This window comes from Geotrypetes seraphini, chromosome 5, assembly GCF_902459505.1.
Source record: "Geotrypetes seraphini chromosome 5, aGeoSer1.1, whole genome shotgun sequence".
Lineage (NCBI taxonomy): Eukaryota > Metazoa > Chordata > Amphibia > Gymnophiona > Dermophiidae > Geotrypetes > Geotrypetes seraphini.
In genome coordinates, this window is record NC_047088.1 from 602,185 (window position 1) to 623,957 (window position 21,773).

The 21,773-nt window shown below is 48.0% G+C and overlaps 1 protein-coding gene across 4 annotated transcripts in view; it reads left to right on the plus strand.

Moving 5' to 3' along the window:
- The window catches only part of OGT (O-linked N-acetylglucosamine (GlcNAc) transferase), a 569,231-nt gene that overhangs the window by 412,670 nt on the left and 134,788 nt on the right, over positions 1-21,773 (plus strand). For all 4 annotated transcript variants that reach the window (XM_033944283.1, XM_033944281.1, XM_033944282.1 and 1 more), the window contains 3 exons: positions 10,211-10,381; positions 10,516-10,632; positions 10,719-10,886. In XM_033944283.1, coding sequence (XP_033800174.1) covers positions 10,211-10,381; positions 10,516-10,632; positions 10,719-10,886 — 456 coding nt within the window. The remainder of the gene's footprint in view (positions 1-10,210; positions 10,382-10,515; positions 10,633-10,718; positions 10,887-21,773) is intronic.

A 21,773-nucleotide genomic window follows, 5' to 3' on the forward strand; every position in this document is an offset into this window, starting at 1 on the left:
TTACTGGACTATCCCGGTTAAAGGGTTTGAAGGTGCTCAGCTTTCCCACCAATCCTTGGTGGTTGAGTCTTCCTTGAAGAAATCAAACCCTTTGAAGGTTTACGCTCCTGTCTCCCCGGGCAGGGAGGGCCGCACGATGGACAAATTTGGTTGCCGACTTTATCAGAATTCGATGATGATGAACCGTGTCCTTAATTACAATTTCTTCTTCAAGTCCTACCTCCGGTTCTGTATAGATGCCCTCTGCTCATTCCAGGAGGTTGTTCCAGAGCCTCGGCGTCAGGAGTTTTGTCACCTCGATGAAACTCTCTCCCACCTCCGCCTGTATATGTTTCAGGCCTCTTAAGACACCTTTGAATTGTCCTCGAGAGTTACAGCCTCGCTTGGCTCCGGATCACCTTGCCAATCTCCCGTGTGTGGGTCATGAGCTCTTCAATGTTTCCATAGAGGCAGCCAAGAAGCGCCTCTCGGACCACGAGTCTCTGGTGAAACTTAAGTCGAAGGCTCCTCCGGCTCGCCAATATAAAATTCCTCTCTGGAGGTACCCGCAAAAATCCACTCCTGCTTTCTCTAGGCCTCCTGCGAAACGGCCCCTGCAGCAGCAGCCACGTCAACCTAAGACTCAGCCGCTAGCCCTGGCGAAGACCGGGCCGTCCTTTTGACAATTCCAGTCCGAGCTTTCAGGCTCCCTTTCTGGAGCCTTCCCCATCGGGGGTCGTCTCCATCATTTCTGTGCCCAGTGGGAAAGCCTTACCACCGACAGTTGGGTGCTGTCTATCATCTGGGAGGGGTACTCCCTCCACTTCAGTCGTGTACCCCTGGACCTGCCTCCAAAAGCGTTTCCTTCTGCTCGGTCTCAGCATCCCCTCCTTCTGCAGGAAGCTCGGGCCCTTCTTCGCCTTTGGGCGGTCGAGGAGGTTCCCCCAGAACAGTGGAACTCTGGATTTTACTCCCGGTACTTCCTGGTGCCCAAGAAGACGGGGGATCTGCGTCCGATCCTGGACCTTGTGCTCTGAACAAGTTTGTGGTCCGGGAACAATTCAGAATGCTCACCCTTCCCACATTATATCCCCTCTTGGATGAGGGGGACTGGCTGTGCTCACTAGACCTCAAGGAGGCGTACACACACATTCCGATCCACCCGGGCTCTCATTGGTATTTGAGATTCCGGGTGGGGGATCTCCATCTTCAGTATCGTGTTCTTCCCTTCGGCCTGGCAGCCTCTCCGAGGGTTTTCACGAAATGTCTGGTTGTGGTAGCAGCGGCCCTGCGCCTCCACGGCCTGCAGGTGTTTTCCTACCTCGACGACTGGTTGATCAAAGTGTCCTCTCGCAACGAAGTCCTGTGAGCAATGACTCAAACCATCGTGCTCCTTCAGAGTCTCGGCTTCGAGGTGAACTTTTCCAAGTGTCACGTCTGCCCGTGCCAGTCTCTCGAGTTCATCGGAGTAGTCCTGGACATGGTTCGTCTCCGCTCCTTCTTGCCTCGGCCTCATCAGGAGGCCCTTATCCGTTTGTGCCGAATGGTGGCCCATCTGCACTCGGCGCCGGCTCAACTCATGATGGTCCTCCTAGATTACATGGCCTTCACGGTTCACGTGACTCCTTTTGCCAGACTTCATCTCCGTAATCCTCAATGGACTCTGGCATCCCAGTGGATCCAGGATCGGGATTTTCTCTCTCGACGCATTGTCGTGACTCCTTTGTTCAGGAGGTCTCTCCGTTGGTGGATGCTCTCTTCCAATCTTTCCAGAGGTTTTCTGTTCCATGCTCCTCCTCCGCAGAAAGTCCTCACGACGGACTCGCCAACCTATGCTTGGGGGGCTCATCTGGACGGTCTGCGCACCCAGGGTCTTTGGTCCCGTGCCGACCGCCTTTGTCACATCAATCTTTTGGAGCTTCAGGCGATTTTCCTCGCTCTGAAAGCCTTTTGTCACCTCCTTCGCGACCGAGTGATGCTAGTTCGCATGGACAACCAGGTCGCCATGTATTATATCAACAAACAGGGGGGCACGGGGTCCAGGTCCCTGTGCCAGGAGGCGATGCGGCTCTGGAACTGGGCCATCCGCCGCAACATATTCATTCGAGCTGTCTACATTCAGGGCCAGCGGAACTATCTGGCAGAGAAGTTGAGTCGTCTTCTGCAGCCTCACGAATGGTCCTTCCACTCCGTGACCCTGCATCAGGTGTTTGCTCGTTGGGGGACTCCGGATGTCGATCTGTTCACGTCCCCCCCTCAATCACAAGTTGCCCCGCTTCTGCTCCAGGGTTTACACCCCTCTCAGGATCGAGGCGGATACCTTCCTGCTGGATTGGATGAACGAGTTCCTGTATGCATTCCCTCTGATTCTGAAGACTCTCGTCAAGCTCAAGTCCATGAGTGCCACCATGATTCTGATAGCCCTGGGGTGGCCCCGACAGCCGTGATTCTCCCTTCTGTTGCAACTCAGTGCCAGGGAGTCTCTTCCTCTGCCTATTTTTCCTTCTCTGCTTACACAGAGTCGGGGTTCTCTGCATCATTCCAACCTCCAGCCTCTGCACTTAACAGCTTGGTTCCTTGAGACTTAATGCCCTCGTTCCAGTTCTCCTAGCATGTGCTGGATGTCCTGTAGGCGTCTTGGAAGGAGCCAATGTTACCATCAGAAGTGGACCCGCTTTTCTTCCTGGTGTGCTACTCGACAGCTGGAGCCACTGTCCGCCTCCTTGTCTTCTGTCCTGGATTATCTGTTGCACTTGTCTGGCGCTGGCCTCATGTCCTCTTCGGTTCAAGTCCACTGTAGTGCCATTGAGAAACCTTATGGCTGAAATATTGCTTGGTGGCTGGGCTTCATACTTCAGGACTCAAGGAGCATACTAGCTTTCACTCTTTGGCATGTCATCTTTATGAACTTCTAACATCAGATCCTATTGTCTGACTGGAATTTACTTTAATTTTATATATTTATACTTTAGAGGATGTGATAAACAAAGGTAAACTGCTTGAGTTTTCACAATTGCAACATAAATTTGGTTTAAATAAATCGCAATATTTCAAGCGGTTGCAATTGAAGCAGGCCATTCAGGCGGGGTTCCCTGATTGGAAAAATCTTAATAATTATCATAGCCTGGAATTCTTATCTTTTCAGATAGATTCTATGGGTCACCAGGCCGCAATGTGGTATAAATTAATATCTGGATTTTTAAATAAAAAACAAAAACATGGTCTTAGAGACATTTGGAGCATTGAGATTAAGCATCAGATTACTGCATTTCAATGGCCACGACTTTGGTCTTGGAGGTTAAGATGTACAGTCTCAGCATCTATGAGACAAACATGTTTTTTTCTTTTACATAAAGCTTTTTGGACCCCTGTTCGTTTACAAAAACTTGATAGCTCTAAGTCTAATAGATGCTGGCACTGTCATCTTGAGGCGGGGACATTAGATCATCTTTTATTTTATTGTCCATTCATATTATTATTTTGGAAATCAATTTGGCCTCAAATAAATAGGATGTTGGAGAATCCGGTAGTCTTGACATATGATACGATTTTATTTGGCACAGCAATGAGAGCAAAGAGTCAAATTTCTTCAAATAACAACAAACTTTTATTTATATTAACTGGAGTAGCAGTTCAACAAATAACACACAATTGGAAAAACTATGACAGGTTAAATTATAACTTTTGGTGGAATTCAGTATGCCATATATATAAAATGGAGTGTACATTTGCAACACAAAAAAGGTATATAGATAAGTACAAGAAGATTTGGGGACCATTAACAGACTTTTGCAATGAATGATATAATTTTCCCATAATAAGATATTTGATAAGGGGGGTAGTGGGTGGGTTTATTTTATTCATCATAAAATATAAATAATTTAACATTATATTTTGTTTTATTGTATGCATTTCTCAAAGAAAGGGGAGGGAGAGGGGTTATAATTGAGTAATACCGTATTTTCACGCATATAACGCGCGCGTTATACGCGTTTTTACCTACCGCGCATACCCCTCGCGCGTTATATGCGTGAGCGCGGTATACGAAAGTTTTCAAACATAGTTCCCACCCCGCCCGACGCCCGATTCACCCCCCCAGCAGGACCACTCGCACCCCCACCCCGAACGACCACTCGCACGTGCTCCCACCCGCACCCGCATCCACGATCGGAGCAAGAGGGAGCCCAAGCCCTCTTGCCCGGCCGACTCCCCGACGTCCGATACATCCCCCCCCCGGCAGGACCACTCGCACCCCCACCCCGAAGGACCGCCGACTTCCCGACAATATCGGGCCAGAAGGGAGCCCAAACCCTCCTGGCCACGGCGACCCCCTAACCCCACCCCGCACTACATTACGGGCAGGAGGGATCCCAGGCCCTCCTGCCCTCGACGCAAACCCCCCTCCCCCCCAACGACCGTCCCCCCCCCCAAGAACCTCCGACCGCCCCCCCAGCCGACCCGCGACCCCCCTGGCCGACCCCCACGACCCCCCCACCCCCCTTCCCCGTACCTTTGGAAGTTGGCCGGACAGACGGGAGCCAAACCCGCCTGTCCGGCAGGCAGCCAACGAAGGAATGAGGCCGGATTGGCCCATCCGTCCTAAAGCTCCGCCTACTGGTGGGGCCTAAGGCGCGTGGGCCAATCAGAATAGGCCCTGGAGCCTTAGGTCCCACCTGGGGGCGCGGCCTGAGGCACATGGGCCCAACCCGACCATGTGCCTCAGGCCGCGCCCCCAGGTGGGACCTAAGGCTCCAGGGCCTATTCTGATTGGCCCACGCGCCTTAGGCCCCACCAGTAGGCGGAGCTTTAGGACGGATGGGCCAATCCGGCCTCATTCCTTCGTTGGCTGCCTGCCGGACAGGCGGGTTTGGCTCCCGTCTGTCCGGCCAACTACCAAAGGTACGGGGAAGGGGGGTGGGGGGTCGTGGGGGTCGCCAGGGGGGTCGCGGGTCGGCTGGGGGAGCGGTCGGAGGTTCTTGGGGGGGGCGGTCGTTGGGGGGGAGGGGGGGTTGCGTCGAGGGCAGGAGGGCCTGGGATCCCTCCTGCCCGTAATGTAGTGCGGGGTGGGGTTAGGGGGTCGCCGTGGCCAGGAGGGTTTGGGCTCCCTTCTGGCCCAACTACCAAAGGTACGGGGAAGGGGGGTGGGGGGGTCGTGGGGGTCGCCAGGGGGGGTCGCGGGTCGGCTGGGGGGGCGGTCGGAGGTTCTTGGGGGGGGGGCGGTCGTTGGGGGGGGGGGGGTTTGCGTCGAGGGCAGGAGGGCCTGGGATCCCTCCTGCCCGTAATGTAGTGCGGGGTGGGGTTAGGGGGTCGCCGTGGCCAGGAGGATTTGGGCTCCCTCCTGGCCCGATATTGTTGGGGAGTCGGCGGTCCTTCGGGGGGAGGGATGTATCGGACGTCGGGGGGGGGGGCATCAGGCTTTCAGGATGGGGACAGACCTTCAAGGGGGGACAGTGCACGGAAGTCAGGGGGGGGTGAACGGAGAGTCGGGACAGCGCACGGAGAGGCGGGGCAGTGCACGGAAGTCAGGGGGGGGTGAACGGAGAGTCGGGACAGCGCACGGAGAGGCGGGGCAGTGCACGGAAGCCAGGGGGGGCGAACGGAGAGTCGGGACAGCGCACGGAGAGGCGGGACAGTGCACGGAAGTCAGGGGGGGTGAACGGAGAGTCGGGACAGCGCACGGAAAGTCGGGGCAGTGCACGGAAGTCAGGGGGGGGTGAACGGAGAGTCGGGACAGCGCACGGAGAGGCGGGGCAGTGCACGGAAGTCAGGGGGGTGAACGGAGAGTCGGGCAGCATGCGCGGTATAATCGTGAGCGCGTTATACCAAAGTTTTTGTGCTTATCATCGTGATTTCTGCGCGCTATACACGTGTGCGCGTTTTATACGGGTGCGTGTTATTTGCGTGAAAATACGGTAGTTGACATACTTATTACTTATTGAGTATTATATGCTGTTTAAAAATTATAGTAAAAGAGTATATAATGAAATGTTATATTTACAGTAAGGTATGAAAGAATGTCAAGTGTATACTTAATGAATTTGTATGAATTTAGATTGTACATTTGTTATATGAAAAATGAATAAAAAAACTTAAAACATTAAAAAAAAATTTTTTTTTAATATATTTTATTTGTATTTTAATCCTAATTTAATTTATTCACTGAATACTTGTTGGGATGTTCATATCTTGTCTCTATCTCTGTTTTTATCTTTTCTATCTTTACCATTTTAATAATTGTTTTCTCAGGTACTTTAGCTAGATTGTGAGCCTTCGGGACAGTTAGAGAACTTTCAAGTACCTATCTTTATTTATTTTTATTTTATTGTATCTTTAATGCATCTTTACTGTAAACCGCTTTGAACCTCATGGTATAGCGGTATATAAGAAATAAAATAAAATAAAATTATTGATTGTAAGCGTGCGCTGGCCTCCTACTTGAAGTGCACTGCTCCTCATCGATCTGAACATAAGAAGCGCCATCTCCGGATCAGACCTTCGGTCCATCAAGTCCGGTGATCCGCACACGCGGAGGCCCTGCCAGGTATACACCTGGCTTACCCTATAGCCAACCATATCTCTATATGCCTCTCTCAAGGAGATATGCATCTAGTTTGCCCTTGAAGCCTAGGACTGTCGATTCTGCAATAATCTCCCCTGGGAGAGTATTCCAGATGTCAACCACTCTCTGTGTGAAGCAGAACTTCCTGATATTAGTCCTGAACTTGCCCCCCCTTAGCTTCATTTTATGTCCTCTTGTCCGTGTCAAATTGGACAATGTAAATAATCTTCTCTGCTCTATTTTGTCGATTCCTTTCAGTATTTTGAAGGTCTCGATCATATCCCCACGCAGTCTCCTTTTCTCAAGGGAGAACAATCCCAGTGTTTTAAGTCGATCCTCATATTCCAGTTTCTCCATACCCTTCACTAGTTTAGTTGCTCGCCTCTGCACCCTCTCCAGCAGTTTTATATCCTTCTTTAGGTAGGGAGACCAATGTTGGACGCAGTATTCCAAGTGTGGTCTGACCATTGCCCTATAAAGCGGCATTATAACTTTCTCCGATCTACTCGAGATTCCTTTCTTTATCATGCCCCCAACTGTTCCTCTTTTTCGATCCCAATTGCTTGGGTCGGTCTGTTTCTAAGCGGACCATTTCTAACTGGTTGGCCGCTTGTATCTCTTTCTGTTACGCTCAGGCTGGTCTCTCCCTGCTGGGTCGAGTCACAGGCCACAGTGTCCGAGCGATGGCGGTGTCTGTTGCTTTCCTCCACTTGACTCCCATCGAGGAAATCTGTAAGGCTGCCACTTGGTCCTTGGTTCATACTTTCACTTCGCATTACTGTCTGGATGCTTTCTCCAGGCGTGACGGCCACTTTGGCCAGTTAGTTTTGCAACATCTCTTCTCCTAAATTGCCAACTCTCCCTCCATCTCTTTCTGGTTAATTGGAGGTCACCCAAATGTAGAAAATATTCTGCCTGCTTGTCCTGAGATAAAGCACTTATCGTAACGGGTGTTATCCAGGGACAGCAGGCAGATATTCTCACTACCCACCCACCTCCCCATGGTTGGCTTCTTTGCTTGCTATCTGAACTGAGGTGACACATGCCCTAGGCAGAGTGGGAAGTGCACGCGCAGGCCAATCGCAAGCCTGAAGGTCTTTGAGCAAGTCTACTTGCGAAAACGTCCGCTAGGGGGCTCCGTCGGTGACGTCACCCACATGTGAGAATATCTGCCTGCTGTCCCTGGATAACACCCGTTACGTTAAGTAACTGTGCTTTTCCTACCTTTGCTGTCTGGTGATTTCATGAGTCTCTGGTTGCGTTTCCTTCTGTCTGTGTATCCTTTCTTTCATTTCTTTCTTTCTGCACTCAGGCCCAAGAATTGTCCCTTTCTATTCCCTCCCTCTTTCCTTCCTATGTCCTTAGTGCCCCCGGTGCCTCCTTCCCATGACTTTAGTGCCCCCAGTGCTTCCTTCCCATGTCTTTAGTGCCCCCAGTGCCTTCTTCCCAAGTCCTTAGTGCCCCTTCCTATGTCTTTAGTGCCCCTGTGCCTCCTTCCCATGTCTTTAGTGCCCCCAGTGCCTCCTTCCCATGTCTTTAGTGCCCCCAGTGCCTCCTTCCCATGTCTTTAGTGCCCCCAGTGCCTCCTTCCCATGTCTTTAGTGCCCCCAGTGCCTCCTTCCCATGTCTTTAGTGTCCCCAGTGCCTCCTTCCATTTCCTTAGTGACCCCAGTGCCTCCTTCCATTTCCTTAGTGCCCCCAGTGCCTCCTTCCCATGTCTTTTGTGCCCCCAGTGCATCCTTCCCATGTCTTTAGTGCCCCCAGTGCCTCCTTCCTATGTCCCTCTCACTGCCTTCCACACTTTGTCCCACCCCCGAAGCTAGCCTGCCTGCCTATCTACCTCTCTCCCTTCATACCTGGCCAAAGCCAGTCTTCTTGCTTGTCTACCTCCTTCCCTCCATGCCGCACAAAAAAAAAAGCCTCCCTCCTTCCTTTCCCCGTGTCGTCTGCTATCTAACCGCCCTGCTGCTGCTACTGCTAAAGTCGACACGAAGTCTTCTTTCCAACGTCAATTCTGACGTCGGAGAGGACGTTCTGGGCCAGTCAGACAGCGATAGGCTGGCCCAGAACGTCCTCGTCTGAAAGAAGACTTCCTGTCGGCTTTAGCAGCAACAGCAGGGCGGTAAGATAGCAGCCGACCCGGGGAAAGGAAGGAGGGAAGTTTTTTTTTTGTTTTTTTTTTTGCGTGACAGGTAGGGAAATGATCGCCTGTCCCGTTGTCCCCAAGCACAGCTTCTGGACGCTGTCCCGAAGCTGTGTGTGGGGACAACAGGACAGGAGGTCTTAATCTTTCCGGCCCTGTGCAGACCAGCAGAAATTTCCTGCGGACCGGCGGTTGAAAAACAGTGCACTAGATGACTGAGGGAAATAAGGGGCTGTCAGGGAAGAAAAGGCCATAGTGGAGAGATTAAATGAATTCTTTGCTTCGGTCTTCACCGAGGAAGATGTGGGGGAGTTATCGGTACTAGAATTGAATACCAGTAACATCTTCCTCGGTGAGAGTTTTACCTCATGCAAAATTGTCATTTCTTTAATAAGACATTAACTATTTTTTCCGCGGCCCTCCAAGTACCTACAAATCCAAAATGTGGCCCTGCAAAGGATTTGGAGTTTGAGATCACTGTTCTATTCTGATGAGCCAGAGAAACTCAAACAAATCTCTGTAACACTGGAAGATGTAATGGGTCAGTTTAACAAACTGAACAGTAAGAAATTGCCTGAACCGGATGGTATACCTCCCAGAGTACTGATAGAACTGAAAAATGAACTTGCAGAGCTATTGTTAGTAATGTGTAATTTAACTTTAAAATTTAGTATGATATCGGAAGACTGGAGGGTGGCCAACATGGTATTATTTAATTATTATTTGTATGCTATTTGTAAACTGTTTTTCAGCTGTTTTGTAGGTAAGACAATATAATCCTGTAAAATAAATCTATATATATAAAATCGGAGGTATGTATGTGTGTATGTATGTATGTATGGGTGTGTGTATGTGCCGCGATCACGCAAAAACGGCTTGACCGATTTGAACGAAACTTGGTATGCAGATCCCTCACTACCTGGGATGATATGTTCTGGGGGTCTCGCGGCCCACCTGCACACGTGGGCGGAGCTACAAACATAAAATCAGATTTCACCCATTCATGTCAATGGAAAAAATGTAAAAAGCTGCCATTCTCACAGTAATTCAAAAACGGCTTGACCGATTTGAACGAAACTTGGTATGCAGATCCCTCACTACCTGGGGTGATATGTTCTGGGGGTCTCGCGGCCCACAACTCTATGTTGCTTGCTCAGGGCTGGGTTCACCCAAGAATTTATATGTTCTTGCTCCAGGAGGTGAAACTAAAAATGTTGTTTATAATCACGGTTTGCGTTAGTTGTATTGTATTCATTTTGTCAAATATTTCACATTATAATTTGAATATTGTACTTTTTATTAAGCTGTAAAAAAATAATTTCATTCACCACTATAAACTATCTTTATTTGAATCCATTTACAGTGTTATTGCTATAATTAAATACCCGTGGAACGCCGGGGCATCAGCTAGTTAATTAATAAATACGGGCAAGGAGTATGACAATAGAATGAGCCTTATAGACAAATACTAGTATTTTGATTTCCATATATAATCTGCTTTATTTTCTCATCTTATGATTGACCTACAGGCTATGTGGCTTGGATATCCTGGAACCAGTGGTGCTCCATTTATGGATTACATTATCACAGATCAGGAAACCTCTCCAATTAAAGGGGCTGAACAGTATTCTGAAAAACTGGCCTACATGCCTAATACATTCTTTATTGGTGACCATGGCAATATGTTTCCTCATCTGAAGGTATGTTTTAAAGAAGGATGAAGTGAGAATAGGGTATATAAGCATATACAAAGCATATAAGAAATGCATTATGAAACAGTGAAGTTTTAAAGAAAGCAGGTGATAACAGGTGATCTATGTATGTTTTCTTATAGAAAAAAGCTGTGATAGATTTTAAATCTAATGGACACATATATGACAACCGTATTGTTCTGAACGGCATTGATTTGAAAGCTTTCCTCGACAGCTTACCTGATGTGAAGATGGTCAAGGTGAGAATAGTCATGCCATAGGAGCACTGTCTGATATGTGAGATGAATATGAAGGGATTTTTCTGATCTCCTTTCACATTCCCTAGATGAAATGCCCTGATAGTGAAGATAACACTGACAGCAACTCTGCACTTAACATGCCTGTCATTCCTATGAACACCATTGCCGAAGCTGTGATTGAAATGATAAATAGAGGACAAATTCAAATAACCATCAATGGCTTCAGTATCAGCAATGGCTTGGCAACTACACAGGTAAAGGAGAATAATGTAATTGCTGGTTATATCCATGTCAGATCATCTGGTTTGTTTTGTTTTGGGGCTGGTGTTTTTTTGTTTGTTTGTTGTTTTGTTTTGTTTTTTTTGAAAGGCTCAAAGTTTTAAATGGCTGAGTAAAGTTTAGGCTAATGCTAATATAAGTATAACAGTATTTCTGAGATTTCATAATTTTGTTTTCCAGAAATAAGTCATTTTTTAAAAATTTCAAGAATCAAAAAAGATTTTAACTGACAGTGAAACATCTAATAATTCGATTCTGATCTAATCTAAAGTGGAAGTGAATTCCATAATTTGATTGCCTGATAGGAAAAAAGAGGAAGTAAAAACATTACTATGCAGGGACAAGATCCTGTATCAAAAAAACAAAAAGCTCTGAAAACTAAAATTTGATGGCAAACCAGAAATAGTTAATTTCCCCAATGTGACATACTGAAACCAAACGAGATGCATGCGTTTCTCCTGATCTCTGCGTAATTCAGGTTGTAGGGCTCGAAAGTGGAGAGCTTCAGATTTCATGGTGGCAGTGAGAAGCAGAAAAGGTAAGGGGGTTGAAAAGTGGCAAAGAAGAGCTGCAGAGTCCTCTCAGGGTGGCAATGAGAAGCAGAAAAAGTCAGAGGGCTGGAAAATGGCAAAGAGATGCCGATTCCCTCAGAAAGATAAATTGTTAAAGTTTTAAAATGAGAGTGATGACCAGAAATTAGTGAAAGAACACAAGAAAAAGAAAAATCCAACGTAGTCTGCAGTGAAACAAGCAACAATCGACAAACAGACTGCAGATAATGTACAAGATGCAGGTGTTGTTTATTAATGGAGAAAATGCAGTGAAATATACAACCTTATTACCAACCAAGGGACTCGACACGGTCCGTGTTTCGGATAACACGCCTTCCTCAGGGGTCCATGGTGGTTAAAGTATGAGACAAACCGCATAAAAAATATCAAACAAACGCCTATATAGAACGAATGTACTCAAGCGAATCCTACACGATGGCAGTGTTTTTCAGAAATTAGTGAAAACCAGAAAAACATTGCATAAGGCAAATAAATGAAGATTTAGATCAGGTGCTGATTGAATGGGTTTGGCAAAGAAAGTATGAATGCATGCCGTTGACTGGTTTGGTAATGAAGCAATCCAAGAAAATACCACCAAGAACTGAACATTGACAGTGAGTGTGAATATTCAGAAGCTTGGCTGCAGAAATTTAAGAAGCGCCATGGTGTTAAATATCTCAAAATCTGTGATGAAAATGCTTCTGCTGATTACGATTATATTCATAAGAATATAAGCAGTGCCTCTGCTGGGTCAGACCAGAGGTCCATCATGCCCAGCAGTCCGCTCACGTGGCGGCCCATCAGATCCAGGTCTTCTATCTTAAAAGATGCAAAACTAAATAGGTAGGGTTTGTCTGCGGTACCACAAGCTTTGTAAGAACACAAAAAATCAATAGGTTATATAAATTTAAATAGTGAAGTGAGCGTCCTCAGTGTGAGGTTGTAAGCTCCCAAGCACCGCTACAAGAGCAGAGCTAATGCGTCTCAATAAGCCGACAACATAAAGTATATCAGCCACACACCATCATAGGAAATGCTTACTTGTGCTGAATTAGTGTGGCATAGAGATTAAAGCTACAGCCTCAGGACCCTGAGGTTACGGGTTCAAACCCACACTACTCCTTGTGACCCTGGGCAAGTCACTTAATCCTTCCATTGCCCCAGATACATTAGACAGACATGGAAAAATGCTTGAGTACGTGAATAAATTAATGTAAACTGTTCTGAGCTCCCCTGGGAGAAAGGTAAAGAAAATTGAATGAATAAATAAATAAATAATCAGTGCCAAAAATATTAGTGATAATAATAAAGTGCAATGTTCAATAGTTTCACAAAGCTTGCAGTACTCCTGTAAAGCCAAAAAGCACATCACAAAATCAATAATGAAGCTCCAAGTACTTAGCTTGTTGAATAAGAGTCATTGCCAAAGGAGCTGTTATGGTAGCTGAATTTGCTGTAATGAAGTTCTTGCAGATCAAAACTGGGTCCAAAACAGTCCTACTGAGCACAGTTTCAGGGCCGAAGGCCCCTTCTTCAGGAACCAGACCACAGCTAGAAGGCCACCACAAGGCAACACGATCTACGAGTTGGCAGGCAAACCTATTGATTTTTTGTGTTCTTCTCACAAAGCTTATGGTACCCTCAGGCATGCCCTACCTATGTTTTGTATCAGCTGATTATGAGGCAGCTGAAGGTTACATTGATGAATTTGCTATGAGGATATCTGATGGAAACCATGGTCCTGAACAAATTTATAGTGCTGATAAAACAGCTCTCTACTGGTTTTATGTTCCTTGAAAAACACTGACAACAGGTGATGAACAAGCACTATCTGGTTTTAAGGATACAAAGAACAGGATAACTGTTCTTGCATATACCAATGCTGTGTGCGCACACAAATTAAAGTTGGCAGTGATTGGAAAAAGCCAACATCCCTGATGTTTCAAGGTTGTATGTCATTTACCTGTGGAATATTATGCTAACAAACCCTTTTTGTGATTCCCTTGCTTGTTCTATCCTGTAATTATTGTTTTTCAATCCCTGCTCCCATTATATCATGTTGGTCCATTTTGTGGTCTGGTATATGTTTTAATTTGTAATATTGTATCCCAAATTTTTAAACTGTACATCACTTAGAGGTATTATAAGCGATACAATCAAATTTTAAATAAAATCTGAAACCTGATGAGTAACCAGAGAAACATTTAGTGATTGGTTCCATAACTACTTTGTGCCATCAGCAAGAAGAGCTCTTTGTAAAGAAGCTGGACTGGAAGAGAACTGTAAAGTTTTGCAAGTTCTAGAAAATTGCTCTGCTCTGTGAAAAATAATGTTTCTGCCATTTATTTCCCACCTAATGAGACATCCTTACTACAGCCTTGTGACCAAGGAATTTTGTGTTCCATGAAGACCAGGAATAAAGACAATTTTCTAAATTGCATTTGTAGCCGCTGGCCTCCTGTAGTACCCTATGGCTGATTATGTGCATAGGAGGCAGGCCAGAAGGACACTATCAGGTAAAAGAGTAAATAGGACAAATAAAAATTCCCCCTTTACCAGTATACTCAGGGTTCTGGGACACTGATCCCTTGAGCTATATGTACAGAAGTAGCCAGCTGCTTAAAGAAAACCTTAACGTTGATGGTGACAGTGACCACCAAGTTCAAATACGTGTTGCCTTTCAATCACAATGAGGAATTTAATTGTCACATCATTCACAGAGGATTTTTGTTAGGAAATATATTTATGGGTAATATTATTAATTTATCAATGAATTATTTAAATTAATAATACTAAAGTAAAAACATTAATTGGCAGGAGGTGGTGGGCATAAATGATTATAACAAACATACTTGAAGGGAACTTGAAATGATATATATATCATAAGAGGTTCTAAGGATTGATGTCTGTATAGTTATGATATGCCCACCACAAGTTTCACTGCTCAAAGTAAAAATCAGAATGATACAAAATAGAATTCATATATAAAAAAAAAGTGTGATAAAATGAATATTGGAATTTGTTATTATAATGATAAAAACTACCGTATTTTCACGCAAATAACACGCACCCGTATAAAACGCGCACACGAATATAGCGCGCAGAAATCACGATGATTTGCACAAAAACTTTGATATACCGCGCTCACGGGTATACCGCGCATGCTGCCCGACGCTCCTTTCGCCCGCCCTGACTTTCCGTGCGCTGTCCCGACTCTCCGTTCACCCCCCCTGACTTCCGTGCACTGTCCCCCCTTGAAGGTCTGTCCCCATCCTGAAAGCCTGATGCCCCCCCCCGACGTCCGATACATCCCTCCCCCCCCCGAAGGACCGCCGACTCCCCAACAATATCGGGCCAGGAGGGAGCCCAAATCCTCCTGGCCACGGCGACCCCCTAACCCCACCCCGCACTACATTACGGGCAGGAGGGATCCCAGGCCCTCCTGCCCTCGACGCAACCCCCCCTCCCCCCCAAGAACCTCCGACCGCCCCCCAGCCGACCCGCGATCCCCCTGGCGACCCCCACGACCCCCCCACCCCCCTTCCCCGTACCTTTGGTAGTTGGGCCAGAAGGGAGCCCAAACCCTCCTGGCCACGGCGACCCCCTAACCCCACCCCGCACTACATTACGGGCAGGAGGGATCCCAGGCCCTCCTGCCCTCGACGCAAACCCCCCTCCCCCCCAAGAACCTCCGACCGCCCCCCAGCCGACCCGCGATCCCCCTGGCGACCCCCACGACCCCCCCACCCCCCTTCCCCGTACCTTTGGTAGTTGGGCCAGAAGGGAGCCCAAACCCTCCTGGCCACGGCGACCCCCTAACCCCACCCCGCACTACATTACGGGCAGGAGGGATCCCAGGCCCTCCTGCCCTCGACGCAAACCCCCCTCCCCCCCAACGACCGCCCCCCCCAAGAACCTCCGACCGCTCCCCCAGCCGACCCGCGACCCCCCTGGCGACCCCCACGACCCCCCCCCCCCCTTCCCCGTACCTTTGGTAGTTGGCCGGACAGACGGGAGCCAAACCCGCCTGTCCGGCAGGCAGCCATCGACGGAATGAGGCCGGATTGGCCCATCCGTCCCAAAGCTCCGCCTACTGGTGGGGCCTAAGGCGCCTGGGCCAATCAGAATAGGCCCGGGAGCCTTAGGTCCCTCCTGGGGGCAGGGCCTGAGGCACATGGTCGGGTTGGGCCCATGTGCCTCAGGCCGCGCCCCCAGGTGGGACCTAAGGCTCCAGGGCCTATTCTGATTGGCCCACGCGCCTTAGGCCCCACCAGTAGGCGGAGCTTTAGGATGGATGGGCCAATCCGGCCTCATTCCTTCGTTGGCTGCCTGCCGGACAGGCGGGTTTGGCTCCCGTCTGTCCGGCCAACTACTAAAGGTACGGGGAAGGGGGGTGGGGGGGTCGTGGGGGTCGCCAGGGGGATCGCGGGTCGGCTGGGGGGCGGTCGGAGGTTCTTGGGGGGGAGGGGGGTTTGCGTCGAGGGCAGGAGGGCCTGGGATCCCTCCTGCCCGTAATGTAGTGCGGGGTGGGGTTAGGGGGTCGCCGTGGCCAGGAGGGTTTGGGCTCCCTTCTGGCCCAACTACCAAAGGTACGGGGAAGGGGGGTGGGGGGGTCGTGGGGGTCGCCAGGGGGATCGCGGGTCGGCTGGGGGGCGGTCGGAGGTTCTTGGGGGGGAGGGGGGTTTGCGTCGAGGGCAGGAGGGCCTGGGATCCCTCCTGCCCGTAATGTAGTGCGGGGTGGGGTTAGGGGGTCGCCGTGGCCAGGAGGGTTTGGGCTCCCTTCTGGCCCGATATTGTCGGGAAGTCGGCGGTCGTTCGGGGTGGGGGTGCGAGTGGTCCTGCCGGGGGGGGGGGATGTATCGGACGTCGGGGAGGCGGCCGGGCAAGAGGGCTTGGGCTCCCTCTTGCTCCGATCGTGGATGCGGGTGCGGGTGGGAGCGCGTGCGAGCGGTCGTTCGGGGTGGGGGTGCGAGCGGTCCTGCTGGGGGGGTGAATCGGACGTCGGGCGGGGTGGGAACTATGTTTTAAAACTTTGGTATACCGCGCTCACGCATATAACGCGCGAGGGGTATGCGCGGTAGGTAAAAACGCGTATAACGCGCGCGTTATATGCGTGAAAATACGGTAATTAGAAATAGATAAAAACTTTTATGCTTATCATCTAGATACCCCATTTTTTACTGTCAAAAGTTTTCATATAGGGGAGATGTCTTAAAGCTTTACTCTGTAATATCTTAAAGAAATTCTCTTGGCAGCTCCCACAAAAATAGGGTTACCAGATTTTACGGGAGTAAATCTAATGGATTACAAGATCTGGATTTACTAAAGGTAAATCATGCCAAACGAATCTGATTGAATTCTTTGATTGGGTGACCAGAGAATTGGATCAAGGACGTGCGCTAGATGTAATTTACTTATATTTCAGTAAAGCCTTTGACATGGTTCCTCATAGGAGACTCTTAAAATCCATGGGCTGAAGGTAGGGCCCAAAGTGGTGAACTGGATTAGAAGCTGGTTGATGGACAGACGCCAGAGGGTGGTGGTTAATGGAATTTACTTGGAGGAGGGAAAGGTGACTAATGGAGTGACTTAGGAATCAGTGCTTGGACTGGATGACAATCTGGGGACTGGATGACTGGAAGACGTTCTGGGGGAAGAGCGAGCTATACAGGAAGGATGGACTCCACCTCAGTGAAACAAGGCTACTTGCAAGCAACACCAAGTAAGAAATTGAGAAGTTTGTAAACTAGGAAGAAGGGGAAAACCGACAGTCGACCAAGAGTCGATGGTTCAGGAAACAGTAAACCCAGAGGATATCGTGCAGGAAGATTGCAGGGAAGACTCACCGGATCATAGGCAAGGCAGAAATCCTGACGGATCGAAAGGGATACAAGAGGGGAGGAAAAGCAAGAAAGTAACAGGCCGCAAACTCAAGTGTATGTACACGAACACCTAAGGAAGCCTAAGGAATAAGATGGGAGAATTGAAAGCTATGGCACAAAAAGATAACCTTGACATCATCGGCACCACAGAAACATGGTGGAACGAGGAAAACGTCTGGGACACTTTGCTACCAGGATACAAGCTATACCGCAGAGACAGAGTGGCTCAAAAAGGTGGGGAAGGAATTGAGTCTACTGGAGAGAACACACTGGAAACAAAAAAATAAGGTAGTCTCTATGAGCCAAAATTCAGGGAACAAATGAAATGGAAACAAACATCGGCATCTACTATCGACCCCCAGGGCAGTCCAAAGAAAAGGATGGAGAAATGACGGACGAGATTAAATGCAACTGCAAGGGAGGTAATACAGTTATGGGCAACTTCAATTATCCAGGGATAGACTGGAACCTAGGCACTTCTGACTGCGGTAGGCAGACCAGTTCCTGGATGCTTTAGGCAATTGCTTCCTGGAGCAACTTGTCAAGGAAAATATGAGAGGAAATGCAATTCTGGACTTAATTCTAAATGGACTACGAGGACCGGCACAAGGTGTAGAAGTAGAAGGGACGCTGGGAAACAGTGATCATAATATGATCCACTTCAACCTGGACACGGGCGAAACATCGATCCAGAACGATGGGCATAGAAACATAGAAGACGACGGCAGATAAGGGCCATAGCCCATCAGGTCTGCCCACTCTACTGACCCACCCCCAAGTCTACTATCCTAGGTATCCCACTCCTGGTGACAGGTTCCCTTGGCTTAACCCTCTAAGGGATCCCACATGGGCATCCCATTTGCTCTTAAATTCTTGCACGGTGTTTGCCTCGATCACCTGCATCGGGAGCTCGTTCCAAGGATCAACCACTCTCGGTGAAGAAATATTTCCTAGTGTCGCCATGAAATTTCCCGTCCCTGAGTTTGAGCGGATGCTCTCTTGTGGCTGAGGGTCCTTTGAGAAAGAGGATCTCTTCTTCCATCTCGATACGGCCGGTAATATACTTAAACGTCTCGATCATGTTTAAGTATATTACCGGCCGTATCGAGATGGAAGAAGAGATTCTCTTTCTCAAAGGACCCTCAGCCACAAGAGGGCATCCGCTCAAACTCAGGGGCGGGAAATTACATAGGGATGAGACTCATGGTGGGGAATAAGATTAAGAAAAGGATAAGCGCTGTAAAAATGCTAGAGCAAGCATGGTCCCTTTTTAAGGACATAGTCACCGAGGCGCAAAATCTATATATACCACGCATCAACAAGGGATCCAAGAGGAAAAAGAACATGGAACCGGCGTGGCTCACTGTAGTGGTGAAAGAAGCGATCAGAGACAAGTCGATGAAACTGTGCACACAATGTGTGGCGGCGGCGAAAAGGGCAAATAGAATGCTAGGAATGATAAAGAACGGGATTACGAACAGATTGGAGAAGATTATCATGCCACTGTACCAGGCCATATTTTGCCCTCATCTGGAGTACTGCGTCCAGCACTGGTCGCCATACATGAAGAAGGACACTGTACTACTCGAAAGGGTCCAGAGAAGAGCAACTAAAATGGTTATGGGGCTGGAGGAGTTGCCATACAGTGAGAGATTGGAGAAACTGGGCCTCTTCTCCCTTGAAAAGAGGAGACTGAGAGGGGACATGATCGAAACATTCAAAATACTGAAGGGAATAGACTTAGCAGATAAAGACAGATTGTTCACCCTCTCCAAGGTAGGGAGAACGAGAGGGCACTCTCTAAAGTTGAAAGGGGATATATTCTGTACAAAGTGTAAGGTTATGCACCTTGGTGGCAGAAACCCATGCAGAGCCTACACTCTGAATGGTGAGACCTTAACCAGAACTATGGCAGAATGAGACCTGGGAGTAATCATTAGTGAAGATATGAAGGCAGCCAATCAGGTGGAGAAAGCCTCATCTAAAGCTAGACAAATGCTGGGTTGCATCCGGAGAAGCTTTGTCAGCCGAAAGCTCAAAGTGGTGATGCCGCTGTACAGGTCCATCTGGAGTACTGTGTACAGTTTTGAAGGCCACACTATCAGAAAGATGTGCTAAGAATGGAATTGGTTCAACGATTGGCCACCAAGATGGTCTCAGGGCTCAAGGATGTCCCTTACGAAGAACGACTAGGTAAGTTGCACCTTTACTCTCTCGAAGAACGCAGAGAAAGGGGTGACATGATAGAGACGTTCGAATACGTTACTGGCCGCATTGAGGAGGAAGAAGATATCTTCTTCCTTACAGGCTCTATGGCGACAAGGGGGCATCCGCTGAAAATCAGGGGTGGGAGATTCCATGGTGACACTAGGAAGTACTTCTTCACCGAAAGGGTGGTCGACCGTTGGAATGATCTTCCACTTTAGGTACTTGAGGCCAGTAACATGACCGACTTTAAGATCAAATGGGATCAACACGTGGGCTCACTTCAAAGAGGAACTTAGAGGGGAGGTTTATTTAAGTGGGCAGACTTGTTGGGCCGTAGGCCCTTTTCTGCTGTCATATTCTATGTTTCTAATGTAAGGAAGTTCTTCTTCACCCAAAGAGTGGTAGAAACCTGGAACGCACTTCCGTAGTTTGTTACAAGGGAAAACACCCTCCAGGTATTCAAGACAAAGTTGGACAAGTTCCTGTTAAACTGGAACATACACAGGTGAGTCTTGGCTCATTTAGAGCGTTGGTCTTTGACCTGGGGGCCGCCGCGTGAGCGGACTGCTGGGCACGATGGACCACTGGTCTGACCCAGCAGCAGCAATTCTTATGTTCTTATCATTCTGTTTTATATGTTTGTGAGTAACATTTTGCGGATGATACCAAGATTTGTGAAGGACTGGAAAACATGAAAAAGGATCTGCAAAAGTTAGAAGAATGGTTTAATGTCTGGCAACTAAAAGTCAGTGCGAAGAAATGCAGAGTGATGCATTTGAGGGGTAGAAATCCAAGGGAACCATATGTGCTAGGAGGTGAGAAGCTGATAAGCACTGATGGAGAGAGGGATCTTGGGGAGATTGTGTCTGAGGATCTGAAGGCAGCTAAACAGTGTGATAAGGTGGTGGCTGTAGCTAAAAGTTATTAGGCTGTATATAAAGAGGAATAACCAGCAGAAGGGAGGTGTTGATTTGGAGTATTGTGTTCACTTTTGGAGGCTTTATCTGGTGAGGATATAAAAAGACTTGAAGTGGTCCAGAGGAAGACGATGAAAATGGTAAGGGGTTTGAACTAAAAGAAGTATGAGAAGAGACTGGAATACCTAAATACCTGTATGTATATTAGGAGGAAAGAAGGGACAGGGAAGATATACAGATGTTTAAATACTTGAAAGGTATCAATATAGAACCAAATATTTTCCAGAGAAGAGAAAATGTTAAAACTGGAGGGCATAATTTGAAGTTGCAGGGAGGAATACTCAGGAGCAATGTTGGGAAATTATTTTTCACTGAGAGGGTGGTAAGATGCCTGGAATGCTCTCCCGAGAGAAGTGATGGAGAGGAAAACGGTGATGGAATTCAAAAAAGTGTGGAATAAACATAGAGGATCTCTAATTAGAAAACAAAGAATGTAAGTTAAAGAGCTAAGGCCGGTACTGGACAGACTTGCATGGTCTGTGTCCCATATGTGATGATTTGGTGTAGGATGGGCTGGGGAGGACCTTAATGGGAACTACACTAACTTGGAACATGAGGATGTTACTGGTCAGACTTTATGGTAGATATCCTGCAAACAGGATGGTTGGATAGGCTGGAGTGAGCTTGGAGGCAACTTCAGCATTTGGAACCTAGGACAATACCAGGTGGACTTTACAGTCTATGACCCAGAAATATCAAAGAAGAGACAAGTTAATTTAATCATGTATTTTTAATGGGCATAACTAATGGACAGACTGGATGGACCTTTCAGGTCTTAAAACCTGGACCCATGGCCATGCCCCCAGGCCCGCCCAGTTCTGACCCACCATGCCCGAGTCAACGTACCAGCCCTGCCCCCTTAACCTGTTCACTTGTTTGGAGCGGTGTCTGGATAGCATCTGTGCATGTGCAGGTATGACGTGATGACATTACATGCATATGTGCATGACATCACTGCATTGCATCCGTGCATAAGCAGATGCCCTCCCTATGCCACTCCCAGCTGAAAGCTTTTCAAAACCTGGACAAAGTGCCAGGTTTTGAAAAGCTGTTCGGACGCCCAGACATGTTTTCTAAAAAGAGGACATGTCTGGGTAAATCAAGACATCTGGTAACCAATGTTCCCTCTAATTTTTCATAGGCTGTGTGTGCAAATAAATTTCATCTGCGCATTTTAAAGAAAAACTAAAATTGTGTGCGCTATAAAAATAATTGCCAGAGGGCTCGGAGTTCAGTTATGGGCA